Source organism: Oncorhynchus kisutch, linkage group LG13 (genome assembly GCF_002021735.2).
Source record: "Oncorhynchus kisutch isolate 150728-3 linkage group LG13, Okis_V2, whole genome shotgun sequence".
Lineage (NCBI taxonomy): Eukaryota > Metazoa > Chordata > Actinopteri > Salmoniformes > Salmonidae > Oncorhynchus > Oncorhynchus kisutch.
In genome coordinates this window covers 62264552-62284438 of record NC_034186.2, presented here as the reverse complement: position 1 = coordinate 62284438, position 19887 = coordinate 62264552, and the positions used below count along the sequence as shown (strand labels likewise).

The 19887-nt window shown below is 41.6% G+C and overlaps 1 protein-coding gene across 1 annotated transcript; it reads right to left on the bottom strand.

The window, feature by feature from the left end:
- Positions 1-3031: 3031 nt before the first annotated feature.
- On the bottom strand, positions 3032-14991 carry tp53inp1 (tumor protein p53 inducible nuclear protein 1). Its single transcript, XM_020498004.2, has 4 exons — positions 14758-14991; positions 12309-12626; positions 7062-7521; positions 3032-5881 (listed from the first exon to the last, which is right to left on the bottom strand). Exons 2-4 carry the CDS (start codon positions 12514-12516, stop codon positions 5620-5622), a joined length of 930 nt encoding a protein of 309 aa, XP_020353593.1. The 5' UTR covers positions 12517-12626; positions 14758-14991; the 3' UTR covers positions 3032-5619.
- Positions 14992-19887: the final 4896 nt, after the last annotated feature.

Genomic DNA, 19887 nt, shown 5'->3' with positions numbered 1-19887 from the left:
CATGTGTGTTCCCGGTTCATTTAAACGCGCTAAATGTTCAAATCTGAATTCCATTTATTGCAAATAAGAAAGCGAACATTCTGTTTTATTTCCCGGGAGTTAATACATTTGATCACGTGTTTGCGATCATTATTAGAGACTAGCACTCATCGACTTTGTATGGATGGCGGATCTACTTTGCACAAGAGGGGTTTCATTTATATTTTTAGGAAAAAAGGACGCTTTCCTTATTTCCCGGTTAACCTTAAATGACGCAGTAGGCGCTGAGTTAGCCTTTACACTTGGTCAAGTATATATAAAAAAACGTTTATGCTCTATTTTCTTATTTTTTCGCTGCAAGAAAAACACTTCCGTATAACAGGTCCACCTATGGGAGGGGTTTCAAACTCGCTTAGCCAATCAGAGGAGGGTCTGGAGAAACAACGTGGTCTTCCTTCAAAATGTAAACAACCCGATATTAAGATAGTGTGGAGCGCTGTCATATTGAAACAGGAAGATTTTTACACGTTTCAACGCAGAGATTATATGCTTATTGTTATTGTACATAGATTGAGCTAGGTTGAAGCGTTCTTTTTTTCACTCCTCTTCTAGCTAATGCATTATTTGTCATACCAAGATAAGACTACTGGACCCGTCCAAATAGTGACATCGACCCCCATGTATACCTATACCACAGTTTCTTACTAAACCATGTTTGCCTATACCGTAAAGCAGGATCAAGGAGTTATATGCCGAAATATTCTGAAATAACTTATTTAATTTTTTAAAAGTTATGCTTGAAATGGGCATTGTCTAATTGACTCAACAACCAAAAGCATAAAGTTAAGCCTTTTTAATGAATCAGAAAATCAACAGTTATTTCTGGTTGCCTAGCTGGCCAGCTGATTGATCCCACTTCGTACAATACCCCTCAGATTTCAACTCACAATAAACATTAGTCATTATTCAATTTTATAGCCTTTAAAACAAGTGTATAGGATTATTTTATCAGAGTTATTATTTTCTGGGTGACTTTATTTCCTAAAGTGTTGAATCGGTTGTTTGTTTGTAATAAACTCAGCAAAAAAAAGAAATGTCCTCTCACTGTCAACTGTGTTTATTTTTTTTACCTAACGTGTAAATATTTGTATGAACAAAGCAAGATTCAACAACTGAGACATAAACTGAACAAGTTATACAGACATCTGACTAATAAATAGTGGAACAATGTGTCCCTGAACAAAGGAGGGGGGGGGGGGTCAAAATAAAAAGTAACAGTCAGTATCTATTGTGGCCCCCAGCTGCATTAAGTACTGTATTAAGTGCATCTCCTCCTCATGGACAACACCAGATTTGCCAGTTCTTGCTGTGAGATGTTACCCCACTCTTCCACCAAGTCACCTGCAAGTTCCCAGGCATTTCTGGGGGGAATGGCCCTAGCCCTCCGATCCAACAGGTCCCAGATGTGCTCAATGGGATTGAGAACCGGGCTCTTCACTGGACATGGCAGAACACTGACATTCCTGTCTTGCAGGAAATCATTCACAGAACGAGCAGTATGGCTGGTGGCATTGTCATGCTGGAGGGTCATGTCAGGACGAGCTTGCAGGAAGGGTACCACATGAGGGAGGAGGGTGTCTTTCCTGTAATGCACAGCGTTGAGATTGCCTGCAATGTCAACAAGCTCAGTCCGATGATGCTGTGACACACCGCCCCAGACCATGATGGGCCCTGCACCTCCAAATCGATCCCGCTCCAGAGTAAGAGGCCTTGGTGTGATGCTCAAATCAAATCAAATCAAATGTATTTATATAGCCCTTCGTACATCAGCTGATATCTCAAAGTGCTGTACAGAAACCCAGCCTAAAACCCCAAACAGCAAGCAATGCAGGTGTAGAAGCACGGTGGCTAGGAAAAACTCCCTAGAAAGCTCATTCCTTCGACGATATACGCAAATCCGAACATCACCCCTGGTGAGACAAAACCGCAACTCGTCAGTGAAGAGCACTTTTTGACAGTCCTGTCTGGTCCAGCGACGGTGGGTTTGTGCCCATAGGCGGCGTTGTTGCCGGTGATGTCTGGTGAGGACCTGCCTTACAAGCCCTCAGTCCAGCCTCTCTCAGCCTATTGCGGACAGTCAGCACTGATGGAGGGATTGTGCGTTCCTGGTGTAACTCGGGCAGTTGTTGTTGCCATCCTGTGCCTGCCCCGCAGGTGTGAGGTTCGGATCTACTGATCCTGTGCAGGTGTTGTTACACGTGGTATGCCACTAAGAGGATCATCAGCTGTCCGTCCTGTCTCCCTGTAGCTCTGTATTAGGCGTCTCACAGTACGGACATTGCAATTTATTGCCCTGGCCACATCTGCAGTCCTCATGCCTCCTTGCAGCATGGCTAAGGCACGTTCAAGCAGATGAGCAAGGACCCTGGGCATAATTCTTTTGGTGTTTTTCAGAGTCAGTAGAAAGGCCTCTTTAGTGTCCTAAGTTTTCATAACTGTGACCTTAATTGCCTACTGTCTGTAAGCTGTTAGTGTCTTAACGATCGTTCCACAGGTGCATGTTCATTAATTGCTTATAGTTCATTGAACAAGCATGGGAAACAGTGTTTATAAACCATTTACAATGAAGATCTGTGAAGTTATTTTAATTTTTAATAATTATCTTTGAAAGACAGGGTCCTGAAAAAGGGACGTTTCTTTTTTTGCTGAGTTTAGTTATTGAAGATCTTCCTGCAAACTACTTTGCTCTGTTGTGATTGGTCAAACATTTGTGATAACTTGTTCTCAATTGTTTGATGAAGTCCATCTTTTAAACATTTTAATAGGCTTTAATATTGCTGTGCAAAGCGGTTATGTGCTCTTTATTCAGAACTCATGAGAATGTCATACTGAAAGTAACATCATAGCTGTCTCAGCTCAGTGCTATAAAGGGCTTGTTTTGGAAATAAAGTCTAGGCTGGCTGGTGGGTCTTTCTTGCAAAAGACATTTCATCATAGTTTAATAAACCTGGTGGAAAATGTTAAATGGATCAAATGGACAGAAACGGAAGAGTATGTGTATGAAAACATTTATTGTAGACTGTGGCTTACATCATGACAACAGATCATGTATTACAGTTTTAGAACAGACTACCACATTCTCATTTGCAAATTTTGCTGACCATAAAAACAGAGTGAATTGATCTCTCATACATCCAAAATAAAATAATGCAATCAGTAAAGTAGATAAATAACAGTTAACGCTCAAATTCCTACACTTTTTTGGCAAAGTGCTGTATTATTCCAGTAAACTAAATCAAAGCAAAAGTCCAAAAAAAATGCCACCAAATATTCTTCACACAGGAGAAAACAGGTTTGCTACATTTGTGTATAAAAGCTGTACATGGGCTGGGTGGTTCACGAAGAGAAGCTACCTCCTGTGTGCATAGTTGATTTGCTTTTGTATGTGTTGTCCTTTTGGGACAACAGTTCAAGTTCTTCATTAATGCATTGTCATTATACTGTTTAACCTGGAAGGCACGTGATCCACAACAAATTCAAGGCATAAAAACAAAATACAAATCCCTGTTATTATCATCAAGAGCTCATACAGACAGCTGAGGACAAAACAGAATGTCTCCTTCCAGCTTCACACATCAAAAATGAGGACTTTGCCATCTCCTCCATTCCCTTCGTCCTGTTGCCCGTGTCACAACAATGCAGTACAAAAATTGACGCGTCAAATGATGCAAGTTTTGCAATCTGACACATCTGAAAATAAAAAAGATACACAAATACAATGACTAGGCTTAAATCACTTCACTATAATCAGTTTACAACTATATAGACAAAACCAAACAAAACCACTTTAGTGCTTCTTAATGCTACCATGCTAAATACATCTGAGTATGTATGTATTGTGTATTTCCCCCAATAAGTACAAAGAAACAGGTGATATTAGGTCATAACATAAGGTCATAATAATATTAGGTCATGTAAATGATTGAGTTTGCCCTGGATACTTGACTTTTAGAGGTTCTGTGAAACTTAAAATAGGCTACTTAGGTGTTTGAATTGTGTCTCTCTGTGCTTTCTTACCACAAGAGCGCGCAGGTTCATGTTGTCACAAACTTGACCATTTCAGAACAAAGTCTTCAATTTGCAAACATTGTTAAAGTAAAGAAGAATATACTGTAAAAGCAAAAACAATAGTAATATAAACTATTGCAAGGTTAGAGTTTGCTGCTACTTTTTTGGTTGACATTTTAACATAATATTACTAAGTTATGTAACTAAGCAAATAAAGAACAGGGTAAATATCTAACTCAAAACAATGGAAAGTACACAGAAAAAAATATATAAACAAAAATGAAAAAAGACAGTTTCACTCCATCTTGGGGTTATAACAGTCGATTGAGAGAGTAGGAGTTCATTTTCACAGTCCTTGGACAAGCAAACGTTCAAATTCCATTTTCTCGAGACGCACACACGATTCTTTTAAAAAGGTCAATCATTGATCACAAACATTACCACAAGGCAAAGCACACTATGACAAATTTGGAAGGTCTCCAGTATGTACAAAGACAATTAACATCCGTCAAGTAATCTGCATTGTAGTAAAGTGTAAAGGTGATTGGCTATGACCCTGAGAAGTGGACTGCAGATTTAGAACAAACAATGAGAGATAAGATACAAAAACACATTTTTTTCTGTTTTCTAGCGCTATACAACCATGCAACAAATCACACACTAACATAGTCACACCACTGCTTACAAACATACCTATGTAGATAAACGCTCATACTAACTTCATACTGATATGTAATACGTTTTTTCTTTTTAAAAATATTTTTGATTTTTTTTTTATAATACATTTTACATTTATTTTTCATCTTAAATTCTACTTTTATAACAAGGCGTTAAGTGATATTTAACCCAGTATTTGACCAACATTTCCTCAATCAATATTGTGAAAGTACTGAATTACTAAGTTCAAGGCAGGTTCACCCTTAATCAAGAGAGGGGGGTGATGATTTTGAAAAGTAAGTTGTGGCCATCAGAATGACAAATTATATTAGTTTGTCATGAAGTGATAGAGGAAGCAATTTCATTGGAGGAGCAATTTCATTGTTTCATTAGAAACAACTTTGTTAATAAACTGTCCTAATTACAAGTGAAAGACATGCTCCTTTTCTAAATGCCTACTCAGACATCACAGTCATTCTATTAAGACACAAACCCTCTTCTGATAGCACACAACCACTCTATGACAGCATACAACAACTCAATGACATCACTTACAATGTCACTACGACAGCATACTAGCAACTCCATGATATCAATCAATGACATCACACAACCATTCTATGGCAGCATACAGCCACACTATGACATCACACAAACATTTCAGTGTGGTTGAAAGCGGAGAGTGTCGCTACAGGTGTAATATCTGATTGAACCAGTCTCTCCCAGTTACCATGTGGTGGTGGGAACCTGCAGCGGAGTAAAGTGACCTATGGCATTGATTCTAAAGGAGTCTCTTCATTCCAGAGTGGAGGATCGGTGGATGGAGGGAAGATGGAGAGCATGTTGCAGGATTAACTCTTTTCGTGGATCCAGGTTGAGACAGATGGATGGAGGGTAAGGGATAGGGCCAGGACCTCAGTAGTTGAGGTGCCTCTGGCCAGGCTGGTGTAGATAGGTGGTGGTGGTCTTGGCCTGCTTGGCCCCTCTAGTACGCAGCAGGTTGAGGCGGCGTAGGGCGTTGCGGGAGAGGAGCTGGTGCTGGGCGGCGCCACGTACCCTTTGGGCCAGGCGTCCGTGCTGCTGGACCTGGTCTAGGAGGCCTGAGGCCCGGGCTGAGATGGCTGCTGCATAGCAGCCAGCATGGAGCCCGGCTCTGCGCTGCACTACCATCTCTGGCCTATAGGGGGAGACAGGAAGGGGGCTGGACTGGTTAATCCATGTTTTTTTTCTTCTTCAATTTCCGCCAAATGACAAATCTAACTACCTGTCAGGACCAGAAGCTGAAGGATATGCATATTCTTGATACAATTTTAAAAGGAAACACTTTTAAATGTGAAATTAATGAAACACTTTTAAAATGTGAAATTAATGTAGGAGAATATTTTTTACATTCACATTTTTTCATTTAACCTTTATTTAACTAGGCAAGTCCGTTAAGAACAAATTCTTATTTACAATGACGGCCTACCAGGGAACAGTTGGTTAACTGCCTTGTTCAGGGGCAGAATTACAGATTTTTCCCTTGTCAGCTCGTGGATTTGATCCAGCAACCTTTCAGTTACTGGCCCAATGCTCAAACCACTAGGCTACCTGCCGCCCCAAAAATATATTATATAACACATTAGATCTAACGTCTAAAAAATATAACACCTTAGATCTGGTAAAAGATAATACAAATAAAGATAATAATTTTCTTTCTCCATCATTGAAATGCAAGAGAAAGGCCATCATATAATATTGCAGTTTAGGCGCAATTAGCAGTGTGTGTGCAACGTTTCAGATTGACCCAGTGAAGCATTGCAATACTGGACAATATTTTGCATCAAGTCTGCCCAAATGTGCCAAATTGGTTAATTGATACATTTTGAAGTACATAACTATAGAAAACATAATTTTTTTTTGTTTACACACTCCCAGGAATGTCATACATGATGGATCATTAGCTTACACACTAACTTTCACACATCTGGGACCCTCAGGATGACAAATCAGAGCAAGATTACTGAATGTAAGTACATTATTTACCTTCAGAGGTGAATGTATCAAACCAATTGCCGTGAAAAGTTTGTTGTTGTGCACTCCTCAAACAATAGCATGGTATTTTTTCACTGTAATAGCTACTGTAAATTGGACAGTGCAGTTAGATTAACAAGAATGTAAGTTTTCTGCCCATATAAGACATGTCTATGTCCTGGGAAATGTTCTTGTTACTTACAATGTCATGCTTATCACATTAGTGCACGTTAGCTCAACCGTCCTGGAATAGGGACACCGATCCCGTAGAGGTTTAAGCATAAATTCACTAAATGTAGGTGATGAAACACTACTGCCAGAATTTTTGCAGCAACAAGTCCTACCTGTGGCAGGGGGTGTCAAGCGAACGTCGACCCGGCTCCTTGACTACGGCGGCAGGTACGTCAACAAGGGGGAGGCAGAGATTGAGGGAGAGGTTGAGGGAGATTCGTGGGGGACAGTGGGTGGTGTACACAGACATGCTGGGGTGTTCTATCAGCAGGTTCTCCAGGGGACTGGTCTCTAGCACCATAGGCTTGCCCCTCCTCCCCCCGCTGAAGCAGGGTGGGGGAGTGACGAACCAGCTCTCCTCTAGAGAACAGGCCTCCAGGCACTGGAAACCCCCCTCTTCCTCCTCGGGACCCCCATCCTCGATGTCGGCGGTGGAGTCCAGGGAGGAGCAGGAGGCATAGCGGATGGGGGAGCTGGCGATGGGAGAGGGGACGACCACAAGGTCCTCCTCCTCCTCTGAAGTCAGGTCCATCTCAGACAGGCCATCACCACAGGGGCTAGAGCAGGCCTCGGCTGGGGAGAAAGGCAGGGATTGGTTAGGATACATCAGCACAATTAACATTTAAATAAGAAATGGAAAGTTTCTGTTTGCCAAAGCATGTAGGGTAAATGTGTGAAAATGTGCTATACAACCATTGAGTTTTATAATTGGAGATAAAAAAAAACTCCCCGTATCAAAATATAAAAATGCAATATGATGGTCTTGAGCTCAACCTGGGTGGGGTAACAACTCACATGCAATACCCTAACATGACTTTAGGGGGCAATGTGACACAGAGAAAATGGCTTTAGCAATCAAAACAAAAACCATCTTTCCCCCGATGAATAGGTGTCAAAGCCCTACAGGCACAGCGCAGTGTTCTGTCTGTCAGAATAACATGCCTGACCCAAGATACTAGTGTGTGTGCGCAAAAGCTGTCACTCATAGGATCAAGCAGCTTCAGCAACTCCCTCTACCAAACTGCTGCCAAATGCTTTCCAGTCTTTCCCAACTCTAGAATGCACCAAAACACTTTTTTTCCCACTAGCTAACTATCTCAAAAGGATAGGAGAGAAACTAAGTTTCAATAGAATAAATCTAATCAAGTTAAATGAGGTGGTTTGGCTGGAGCGAGAAGTTGCATTCACTGCATCCCTGGGCAATACAGCATGTCTTGCTTTGAGACTTGGTGGTGTTACTGTAAATAGTGCACTAAAGTCAGAATAATACACTGCCATATGGGAAGTATGATGGAAAAAGCAACTTGATACCAGATGGGAATCAAAGCCAGCAGATTGCTGTTTGGTTTCCCATTATACTAAAAATAGCCTGCACGGACGTCTGGCCAAAACTTAATTCCTGGCCAAAGTTTAAACCTGACTGTCTGTCTTTTTTTGGACAGAATCTCTGATAAACAGCTGAGTGTGTGCATGTACGTGTGTGTGGATGTTTTCCTCTGTGTTCTTTGTGTATTAACAGTGTTCTTTGTGTATTAAGTGTTCTCTGTGCATAACAGTGTTCTCTGCGCATAACAGTGTTCTGTGTGTGTATTGGATGTGTTCCCTTGTGTGCATGATCATGAAAGTTTTCCTCTCTTTCCTTTTCAGATGATGTGTGCATAGATGTGTTGTGTTCCTCAGAGTGTGTTAATTTCTGAGTGTGTTATGGTGTATATATGTGTGATATAAATACACCCACTCCCAAGGACACCAGTTCCCATCCTCATCTTTCTCTGTCATGCATGTCAGCTGCAGTGCAGCCACCTTGTTTACTCCAAAAAATAAAAATAGTAAATCTCATCTGTGCCGACACACACCCTTAGTTTAGCTGCTAAGCAACACAGCAGAACACTAAAACGGCTTACATTCATCATCACTGCCTCTGTAAGGCTAATTGGGACCTGTAATCCTCTCACCATCCACCTTGTGTTTGTTTGTGTGTGTGTGTGTTTGTGTACTGTATGTGTGTGCGCACGCAGGAAGGGGGAAGGAAAGCAGTCCACGCTATTAATATAATAGATTAGCAGTTTAGAAGAAGTAGGAGACTAGTGCAACTTGAGGTGTTGAAGTGTGCCAGGAATACAGCTCGTACACACTAAGTAGTACACACTTTAAGTGTGTGGAATCAATCCCTACTGTAAAATAGGTCACGGTACTGCAATCTGTGCAAGAAAGAATGTTTCAATGCTTTCAGAGACAAAACATCTGACCTCAAGTGTCTGCTTACTGCATTCACTCTAACAGTTCTATAAAACAGACACATAATAAAGGGTTTATGATACCATGTATCATCAAATATTAGAGATTCACTGTGATCAGATGAATCATTATTATATCATACTGTTCTATGATCACATAACAGTTTGGGTAAGGCTACAGAGTGCTTGGACTGTAGGGTAATATATCAACCACCTGTTTGTAAAGCATTATGAATGCTTTTATAGGTATTCAAGCATTTACATGGAACACCTGTAATGAATGATGTGTCACATGGTTTATGAACACATTGTCAGCCATAATGCATTTCCCAAAGGTTGTCGTAAGAGGCCATGAGCTACATATGTAAGACAAGTCCAATAACGAATTATGGCGTGATAAACGACGCTATGAATGCATTAATCCCAGGTGGTTTGGGACATAGACCGTGTTACCGACCGGGGACAGTTCTAGAGGGGAATTCTGCTGGGCTGTCTGCCACACTTCTCACTCCTCAGAACCCAGAAGGGCAACTCTACTGGGCCTATTTTTATCTTCCTCCCCTTAGCCCCACATGCTTTTGTTTGACCCGATTACAGACATATTGCCCATATACTGCCCCATATCCCTTCCACCACCCTCCCCTCCCCCATACAGAAGTGGGCCAGCAGGATTCAGTCTCTCACACCTTGAATATTCACACACTTGTGGAATATGAGTTCTATCAGAGACAGACGGGCTGGATGCACTCCCTTCCCCCAAAAGAACAAGTGTGTGTGTGTTATTGAGCAGCATTTATATACTGTATATGTATAGAACCATGCATGTATGGGCACACGTGTATTTGTTTTTGTGTGTATGGATATTGGGAACCTTGCCAGGGCTTAGAGTAGCATCCTTGTGTCTGCATTTGTGAATACAGGTGAACCTAGGTTGCATCGGTTTATAGAGACTATAAGGCACCTAAGGACTGCATAGCCAAGCAGTTGGATAAGGTCATTTCATAGATGTTTATGAGATGTAAAATCTGATAATATGCTCACATGGAAAAACAAACGCTGCAGTGGCATATAATCATACTATAACGGCTCCGACACTCGTCGGATGTGGCAGGGCTTGCATACTATTACAGACAACAAAGGGAAGCACAGCCGAGAGCTGCCCAGTGACACGAGCTAAATAACTTCTATGCTCGCTTTTAGGCAAGTAACACTGAAACATGCATGAGAGCATCAGTTGTTCCGGATGACTGTTTGATCACACACTCCGCAGCCGATGTGAGTAAGACCTTTAAACAGGTCAACATTCACAAGGCTGGAGGGCCAGATGGATTACCAGGACGTGTACTCCGAGCATGCGCTGACGAACTGGCAAGTGTCTTCACTAACATTTTCAACCTCTCCCTGTCAGAGTCTGTAATACCAACATGTTTCAAGCAGATCACCATAGTCCCTGTGCCCAAGAACACTAAGGTAACCTACCTAAATGACTTCCAACCCGTAACACTCATGTCTGTAGCCATGAAACGCTTTGAAAGGCTGGTCATGGCTCACATCAACACCATTATCCCAGAAACCCAAGACCCACTCCAATTTGAATACAGCACCAACAGATCCACAGATTGTCATCCCTATTGCACTCCACACTGCACTTTCACACCTATGTGAGAATGCTATTCAATGACTACAGCTCAGTATTCAACACCATTGTGCCCTCAAAGCTAAGGACCCTGGGACTAAACACCTCCCTCTGTAACTGGATCCTGGACTTCCTGACGGGTCGCCCCCAGTTGGTAAGGGTAGGTAACAACACATCCGCCACGCTGATCCTCAACACGAGGGCCCCTCAGGGGTGCGTGCTCAGTCCCTTCCTGTACTCCCTGTTCACTTATGACGGCACGGCCAGGCACGACTCCAACACCATCCTTAAGTTTGCTGATGACACAACAGTGGTAGGCCTGATCACAGACAATGATGAGACAGCCTATAGGGAGGAGGTCAGAGACCTAACCGTGTGGTGCAAGGACAACAATCTCTCACTCAATGTGATCAAGACAAAGGAGAGGATTGTGGACTACAGGAAAAGGAGGACCGAGCACGCCCCTATTCTCATCGACAGGGCTGTAGTGGAGCAGGTTGAGAGCTTCAAGTTCCTTGGCGTCCACATCACCAACAAACAAACATGATCCAAGCACACGAAGACAGTCGTGAAGAGGGTACGACAAAACCTATTCCCCCTCAGGAGACTGAAAAGATTTGGCATGGAACCACAGATCCTCAAATAGTTTTACAGATGCACCATTGAGACCATCCTGACGTGTTGCATCTCTTCCTGGTACGGCAACTGCTCAGCCTCCTACAGAGGGTAGTGCGTACGGCCCAGTACATCACCAGTGCCAAGCTTCCTGCCATCCAAGACCTCTATACCAGGCAGTGTCAGAGGAAGGCCCTAAAAATTGTCAAAGACTCCAGCCACCCTAGTCATAGACTGTTCTCTCTGCTACTGCACGGCAAGTGGTACCGGAGCGCCAGGTCCAAGAGGCTTTGCATTGCCCCCCCCCCCCCCCCCCCCCCTTCTACACTGCTGCTACTCTGTTATTATCTAACTCTACCTACATGTACTACATGTATTATCTAACTCTACCTACATGTACATATTACCTCAATTACCTCGACACCGGTGCCCCCGCACATTGACTCTGTACCGGTAGCCCCTGTATATAGCCACGCTATTATTATTTACTGCTCCTCTAATTATTTGTTATTCTTATCTCTTACTTTTTTAAAGGTATTTTGTTAAAACAGCATTGTTGATTAAGGGCTTGTAAGTAAGCATTTCACTGTAAGGTCTACCTATACTTGTTGTATTCGACGCATGTGACAAATACTATTTGATTTGATCAGTTGACTTTTAAAAGGTAGTGAAGTTCCCACCATGTGACTGTATGCAAATGATGCTCACTGTTGAACCCATCTGACCTGTTTTGTACATGTATACCAGGAGGTTATGGTGTGTGAGGGGTTGATTGTGTTTAGAGTATGTATTTGCATTTTTGTTTGTGTATTTTAGTGTTTATGTCTGTGTATGTTTTGTCTGTGTGTGTCTGTGTATGTTCTGAAGCTCACCCAGATAGTCCACCAGGATCCACTCTTCATCCTCCTCCTTCTGGCCAAAGCCCTGTTCTCCAGGGCCTCCCCCGCTCACCTCCTCCACATTGTCCCCGAACAGGACACTGGTGAGCCTCTGGAACATACTGCAACTCCTTGGGGGGGCACAGAGGGACCAAGGGGGGGGCTGAGCGGTGCGAGGACGGGGAACAGGCGTTTTGGTCATCAGCTGCAGGAGCTAAAGTGCTTCAATAAGGTACGGATGTCTATCATCTGAGGGGAGCTGTGTAAAGTCTGGTCATAGCTCACCTCGACGTGTGCAAAATTACAAAGGACCTGAGAGACAAAAGGGGAGGGGGAGAAAGAGAGATAATACGTCGTTGTGATCTTGAGTGACACATTTGAGACCATATACATGAGCTTATAAAGACCTGTGTGAAAAGGGAGGGGGAGATGCATACAAATATCCTTTAACTTTTGGGCAATTGGCAGGAGGAAAACATGGTTCAGACTGAACTGGAAGGACATCCATGTTTCGTTCTGGCTTACTAGTTTTAGAGTACACTCCAATATAAACACTCTCTGCCAATAAATAGGTTTTCTATACCTCTAATACACAATAATAAAACATATAAAAGGGTAGCCAGATCATTCACAACTGTCACAAACTTCAAAGAGGCACCCGTATGTGGTCATAAATGTTTACAGGTGTGGGTATTATTTGCCTATCTACCAGACATCCCTCATACAGGCAATTATGGAAATAGACCCATCATCAACTAGCTGCCAACTGACATAGACATACTGGCCAAATATGTGTGGGCCTAATAGGTCTGTAACCTAGCAGCTTGTTCACTGATAGGGTGGTCCTTTTTAGAACACACACTATAGTGCTGATTATGCTGTATCTTCACCTAGGGGTCAACTCTCTGTGGCCTACAGTCCAGTATTGGTGGAATTGGCCTGACCTTTCTTTGCAATTAGACCTCCAGTCCCACTGACTAGAATGTTAAAAGCCAGACAGCATTTGTCTGCTGATAAAGTTAACTACTGCCCCCACACTGACACACCAGGGATACAGCGAAGCAGTGACACTGTTTTCAGGTCATACATTATGACCCCTGACCTGAAGCAAGATCAGTGATACACAACAACCAATATTCTGCCAGACAACATTGAATTCCTGCTGTGAAGCCACATTTGTCAGTGGAATTGTAAACTATGAGTTGTATGCATGTACACATGTATGGTAAACAAATACAGAGCTGTGCAGCCAATAATTAGAGATCTGTGGGTTTGTAAGATCTGAAAAGCTGAGAGAACTACAGTAGCTTCTTTATGATAATGTTCAAAAAGGACAAGATAGTTGTTTGGTAGACCTGACACAAAAAAATGAAACCTGGTCTGCCAGATAGGCTACAGGCAAACACACGTTATGCCAGAATTACAGGTTTGTCATATATTACCTAACATCAGACATATTCGTCAGAAGATGTGTAGGATGCAAGCGATTGCAAACAAGTCGTTCTTTGAGTCAATGTCCTCTTATTTGTTAGATTCAACGACAAATAAAGTGAGCAGCTGTGCTATGAGGTTGAGGGACTGAGGGCTTTTCTATGGGACACTATCTACAGTATGTCCAATACGCAACCGGGTTATAATCTCCTGCACCTGTTCGTCCTCAACAAAATATCGCTTGCAAGCATTTTCTTCCCAGAACGGTGGCTCTATTCAGATAGCAAACACGGAGGGGGGATGAAAGCGTAGCGATATTGGCAACATTAAAAAGGCAGAATATTATTATTTACGGAATGAAACGGTAGGTTAATGTGAGAGCTCACTGGATAATATTTTCTTGTCGTATGTATTTGGATGGTTGGTTGGAGGCCTGTCGTCGAAACCTTGGAATAGAGAACGTTAGGAGCCGTAACGATTACACCCAGAGCAAAATGCCTGAAATTGTCTCTGTAATAAAACACATAAATCCCAGAAAATGTGAATTAAATGTTCAGTTAGTGTCTGTGGTAGGCTGTCTGCTTGCGGGATGATTTGTTGACTAGCATACAAGCGGAGGGTGTATTGCGTAACCCTACACCTCTTAGGCGGGTCGCAGCTCCTACAATGTTCGTCTGCCAGCAAAATTGAACTTAAAAAGTACAATTCTGTTTTGTGCATATAATTAGCTCCTCCCTCAATAGATAGGTAGACATCTAGACCTTGCCATTTTAATAACTTTTCATTAGACTGCGGTCTGACTCTTATTTGGCAAAAATTGGGCCGAGAATCTTATTTTTGCTACACAAAACACTGTTGGTGCATAAAAACAGTGGAAATAGGCTATGTATTTGTGCTAAACTGTACTTGTGTAAATAAAGTAATGTCAACAATGGCCTACAATTAAAATGCAAAAGAGAACTCTGTGTTCTTTCAACAACAGACAACAAAGAGACCCCCCAAAAAAACTCACCTGCGGCAAGAAAAAATGTGAACAGCAAAGGACGGATAATTTAGTGATAAAATCCTTAAGACTTTGAGGTAGATTGTATCTTTTCGAGAATATAAAAAAAGTTTTCTTCGCGGAAGAAATTTAGTACATGGACCTTTGTTTTCGGAACAACACAGTTCGTTACTTTTCCGAGCCTTTCCGAGGTCCCACTGTTCCCTTTGTTATTGTTGAGGCGAACTAACAGCTGATCGGAGTGACGTATTTTCGGGCAGCCTATGGGAGAGCCCTGTATTACATCTGTAAGCCAATCATACGCCGCCGTTGACTCTGACAGACTGTCACCAACGCACGTGACCCACCCCAGAGAAAGACAAGACTGGGCTAGACCCAGCCCACACGTTTTTGGGAGTGCTTTTCAAAAAGTGTCTTCAAACTTGTCAAAATATTTGACTAGGCACCCTTACCTCCTGTGATGTGTAAAATATCGCCCATGTGTTTCCTTTTTTTCTTTTTACCATTTCCTAGCTTAATTAAGCAAGCTTTATGGACAGCAGGCTATAAATTAAGAATATTGTAATATACTTATACCATGTTAATACAATGCTTATAACCCTATGTTATATAACTGTCTATAAAGGGTCAATGAAGCCATCCTGTAACATTTCCTTCGCTCAATAAACATCTCCCGGTAGTCCAGTGACAGTCAAATGCTCTATTAATGGGAAGGTGAAATTATCAAAATTACCAAAACACAAAATTTCATCCTGAGGTGACTAAAATCCTTCTTTACATGCATAAGAATAAAAGCACATTTAATAGTGTGGGACCATGTTACAAAGCAATGACAGCTCTGCACCCTCCCTAAAAGGATACATTCAATAATGAAAATATATAGATTTGAACCTTATACCAAGTTTTTTGTTGTTGCAATCACTAAAATTAGATGGACGGATGTCTTCTCTGTTGGGACAGAATGGGCCATTGGCTTCACAAACAAAAAGGATCCAGACAAAGGAATAGGGGATAAAAATATGAAAGTGCACTCAATAAATAGTATGTAGGTCACCAGTGAGGGGTACAACAATGCACCCCATTCCCTCAAGCGGTGCAAATTGGGAAAAGGGACCTGACCCAAGACATGGCACACCAACCCCCATACATAAACCGGATTAAGGACAGTTTGTACAAAGGACCTCCTGGGGCTGGTTGCACCAGTTGGTTGTAACTCTTCGTCCGATGTAAAATGTTCTGGATTGCTGGCCCAGTATTCCATTAGGGTGAAAGTAAGACTGAAATTCACAGTGGGTTTATAGACAGACATATAAGTGTCTTCATTGCCTAATAAGTAAGCCAAACACAACTAATATAAAATAAATACCAATAGCAAATCGTTATTGAGGCTAGAAAACACACCTCAATTTGGCTAACATTTTCCGAGCCTTATAGACTATTCAAACGGACATTCCGTGAAAACCCCCCAAAATTACTGTTTTATCAAGACGAGTCCCCACGTTTTGTATTAAAGCAGCACAATAACGCTGAAATTATTACTGACCCCACACACACACACGCCATTTAAAACAGTTGGACGACTGGGAGTTTCTGTAACAATATGATAAATGTCTTCAATGGCATTAGCCTACTTTACTCCAATATCCCCTTCATTCAGTGATATTCATTCCCAGAGTAATTATTGATTAATCCATCCCATTGTGGTTAAGAAAATGTGCATGCATAGTGATGAGCTTTGTGAAGTGATGGGACGGACATGCCCTGCAAAGTTTAGAACCAATTAGGTGTTTAAACCCTGAATGACTAACAGGGGCCGGTGTATTGAAACCTGCGCGCAGCCATCATGGCACTCCTCAATTGTAAAACATTTTGGAAGCTATAGAAATGCATTTATTAATGTCTACATTCGTTTTCTATAATAGACACCTTAATGCATACTTTTAAATTATGTGAGCCAAAACATTTTCATTAAAAGTATTTTTGTTGTTGCGAGTACTAATGTTACTGTCCCCACTACACATTTTTGTTTGTTAAATACATGGAATTTTGTCCTTGAAAAACTTAATTGAAATACTGTAGAATTCCACTCATTCCTATGGAGGACTGCTCCTAATCCAGAGCGCCAATATGGCAGACCAGGGGCTTCGAAGCCTCTCAATGGCCAATATATAGCATCAGTAATCCAGGCTTTATATAAATCATTGTTTAGAACTGCCATGGCCTACCAACCATAATTATGAAACATCAAAATCTCATGAAGTCGCATTGCTTAAGCCGGATATAGCTACGACTAATCTTATTTTTGGTTGGTGCAACCTAGCATTTAACACCAATTATTTTTTTAACACCCAACTGGTGCAATCTGCCCCTGGACTGCTGTCCAAGTATTCCATTGTGGTGTAAATGGAACTGCATTTCAGTGGGCATATAGACTGACATAGGAAGTAAAAAGACACTGGTCTAAGTAAGCCATACACAACTAATATGTAATAAATAACAAATAGTTTGAGGCGGCTAGAAGAATATCTACATGAAAGTATGTAGATTGAAAGTGTTTCTAAATATACCCTAACCCCCAAAACAAAGATCCATGTTGAAATGAGGAAGTGTCTTGTCAAAGGGCTGAGTAGGATGAGGCCATCATAAAAAATGTAGAGACCATAAACTGAGTATGTGTTGTCTTATGCCACAGCCACCCTGCCCTCTCCCTTTAGGGCAGTCTGGTTTGTCTACACTGGACCATAGGGCACAGCTACCCTGCCCTCTCCCTTTAGGGCAGTCTGGTTTGTCTACACTGGACCATAGGGCACAGCTACCCTGCCCTCTCCCTTTAGGGCAGTCTGGTTTCTCTACACTGGACCATAGGGCACAGTTGGTGTTTATGTGAGCACCAAGAAACTCTTCCAGGAAGGCAAATATTTTCCCCATCACCCCATCTTTCAGAGGTGAAGTTATCGAAGTGTGAATCAGTCATACAATTGAAGTCGAAAGTTTACATAAACAAGTTTTAATGACTCCAACCTAAGTGTTTCAACCGCTCCACAAATGTCTTGTTAACAAACTATTGTTTGGGCAAGTCGGTTAGGACATCTACTTTGTGCATGACACAGGTAATTTTTCCAACAATTGTTTACATACAGATTATTTCACTGTATCACAATTCCTGTGGGTCAGAAGTTTACATACACTAAGTTGACTGTGCCTTTAAACAACTCGGAAAATTCCAGAAAATAATGTAATGTCTTTAGAAGCTTCTGATAGGTTAATTGACATAATTTGAGTCAATTGGAGGTGTACCTGTGGATGTATTTCAAGGCCTACCTTCAAACGCAGTGCCTCTTTGCTTGACATCATGGGAAAAATCGAAAGAAATTAACCAAGACCTCAGAAGAAAAAAAAATTGTAGACCTCCACAAGTCTAGTTCATCTTTGGGCGCAATTTCCAAATGCCTGAAGGTACCATGTTCATCTGTACAAACAATAGTACGCAAGCATAAACACCATGGGACCACGCAGCCGTCATACCGCTCAGGAAAGAGACGCATTCCGCCTCCTAGAGATTAACTTACTTTGGTGTGACAAGTGCAAAACAATCACAGAACAGCAAAGACCTTGTGAAGATGCTGGAGGAAACGGGTACAAAAGTATCTATATCCACAGTAAAACGAGTCCTATATCGACATAACCTGAAAGGCCGCTCAGCAAGGAAGCCATTGCTCCAAAAATGCCATAAAAACACCAGACTACGGTATTTAACTGCACATGGGGACAAAGATGGTACTTTTTGGAGAAATGTCCTCTGGTCTGATGAAACAAAATAGAACTGTTTGGTCATAATGACCATCGTTATGTTTGGAGGAAAAAGGGGGAGGCTTGCAAGCTCAAGAACATCATCTTAACCGTGAAGCACGGGCGTGGCAGCATCATGTTGTGGGGCTGCTTTGCTGCAGCTTTGCTGCACTTCACAAAATAGATGGCATCATGAGTTAGGAAAATTATGTGGATATATTGAAACAACATCAAGACATCAGTCAAGAAGTTAAAGCTTGGTCGCAAATGGGTCTTCCAAATGGACAATGACCCCAAGCATGCTTCCAAATTTGTGGCAAAATGGCCTGAGGAAAACAAAGTCAAGGTATTGGAGTGGCCATAACAAAGCCCTGACCTCAATCCTCTGGAACATTTGTAGGCAGAACTGAAAAAGCATGTGAGAGCAAGGAGACCTACAAACCTGACTCTGTCAGGAGGAATGGGCCAAAATTCACCCAACTTATTGTAGGAAGCTTGTGGAAGGCTACCTGAGACATTTGACCCAAGTTACACAATTTAAAAGGAAATGCTACCAAATACTAATTGAGTGCATGTCAACTTCTGACCCACTGGGAATGTGATGAAATAAAAGCTGAATAAACTATTTTAAGAATGTGAAATGTCAATAATAGTGAAGTGGTGATCCTAACTGACCTAAGACAGGGAATTTTTACTAGGATTAAATGTCAGGAATTGTGAAACGGAGTTTAAATGTATTTGGCTTAGGTGTATGTAAACTTCTGAATTCAACTGTACGTGTCCATGTAAATGTTTTTTCAAAATCTAACCAGCTCTTTCGGTAAATTTCCAGGCCCAAAAACAGCCACACCTGTGCTGTTTTAGTTGGCTACTATTGCATAACTGATAAGATGCAGCTTTCAGCACAACTCCGTTTCCTTTTTTCCACAACAGTGTTACATCACTCAAAATCAACCCGAGTGTTCTTGACCTACAGAACTTGAGGTCAAATTTGACTTGGATAAACAAATTAAAACATACTATTGGGTTTCTATTCTATTAAGAACATGTTTTTCAGAAACAAATATGGATTATATTGATAAAATGTTAAATTACCATCAGGTGTAAGTAATGTCAATCCGCCTAACATCAAGTAGACTTTCTCAGATACCACAGCCTCTCTTTGTCAATATATTGAGTGCAATATAAACATTCATTGTGTCATTTAAATGGACCATCGTCATTGTATAAAAAAGACAATACATGTTCCCTTTCACGTGAAGAAACCACATCCTTACATAATGTTGCTAATGTTTTTTTCAAAGTGGGCAATCCTTTTTGCAATAGCTACAAGGGGACACAGTTCATTGA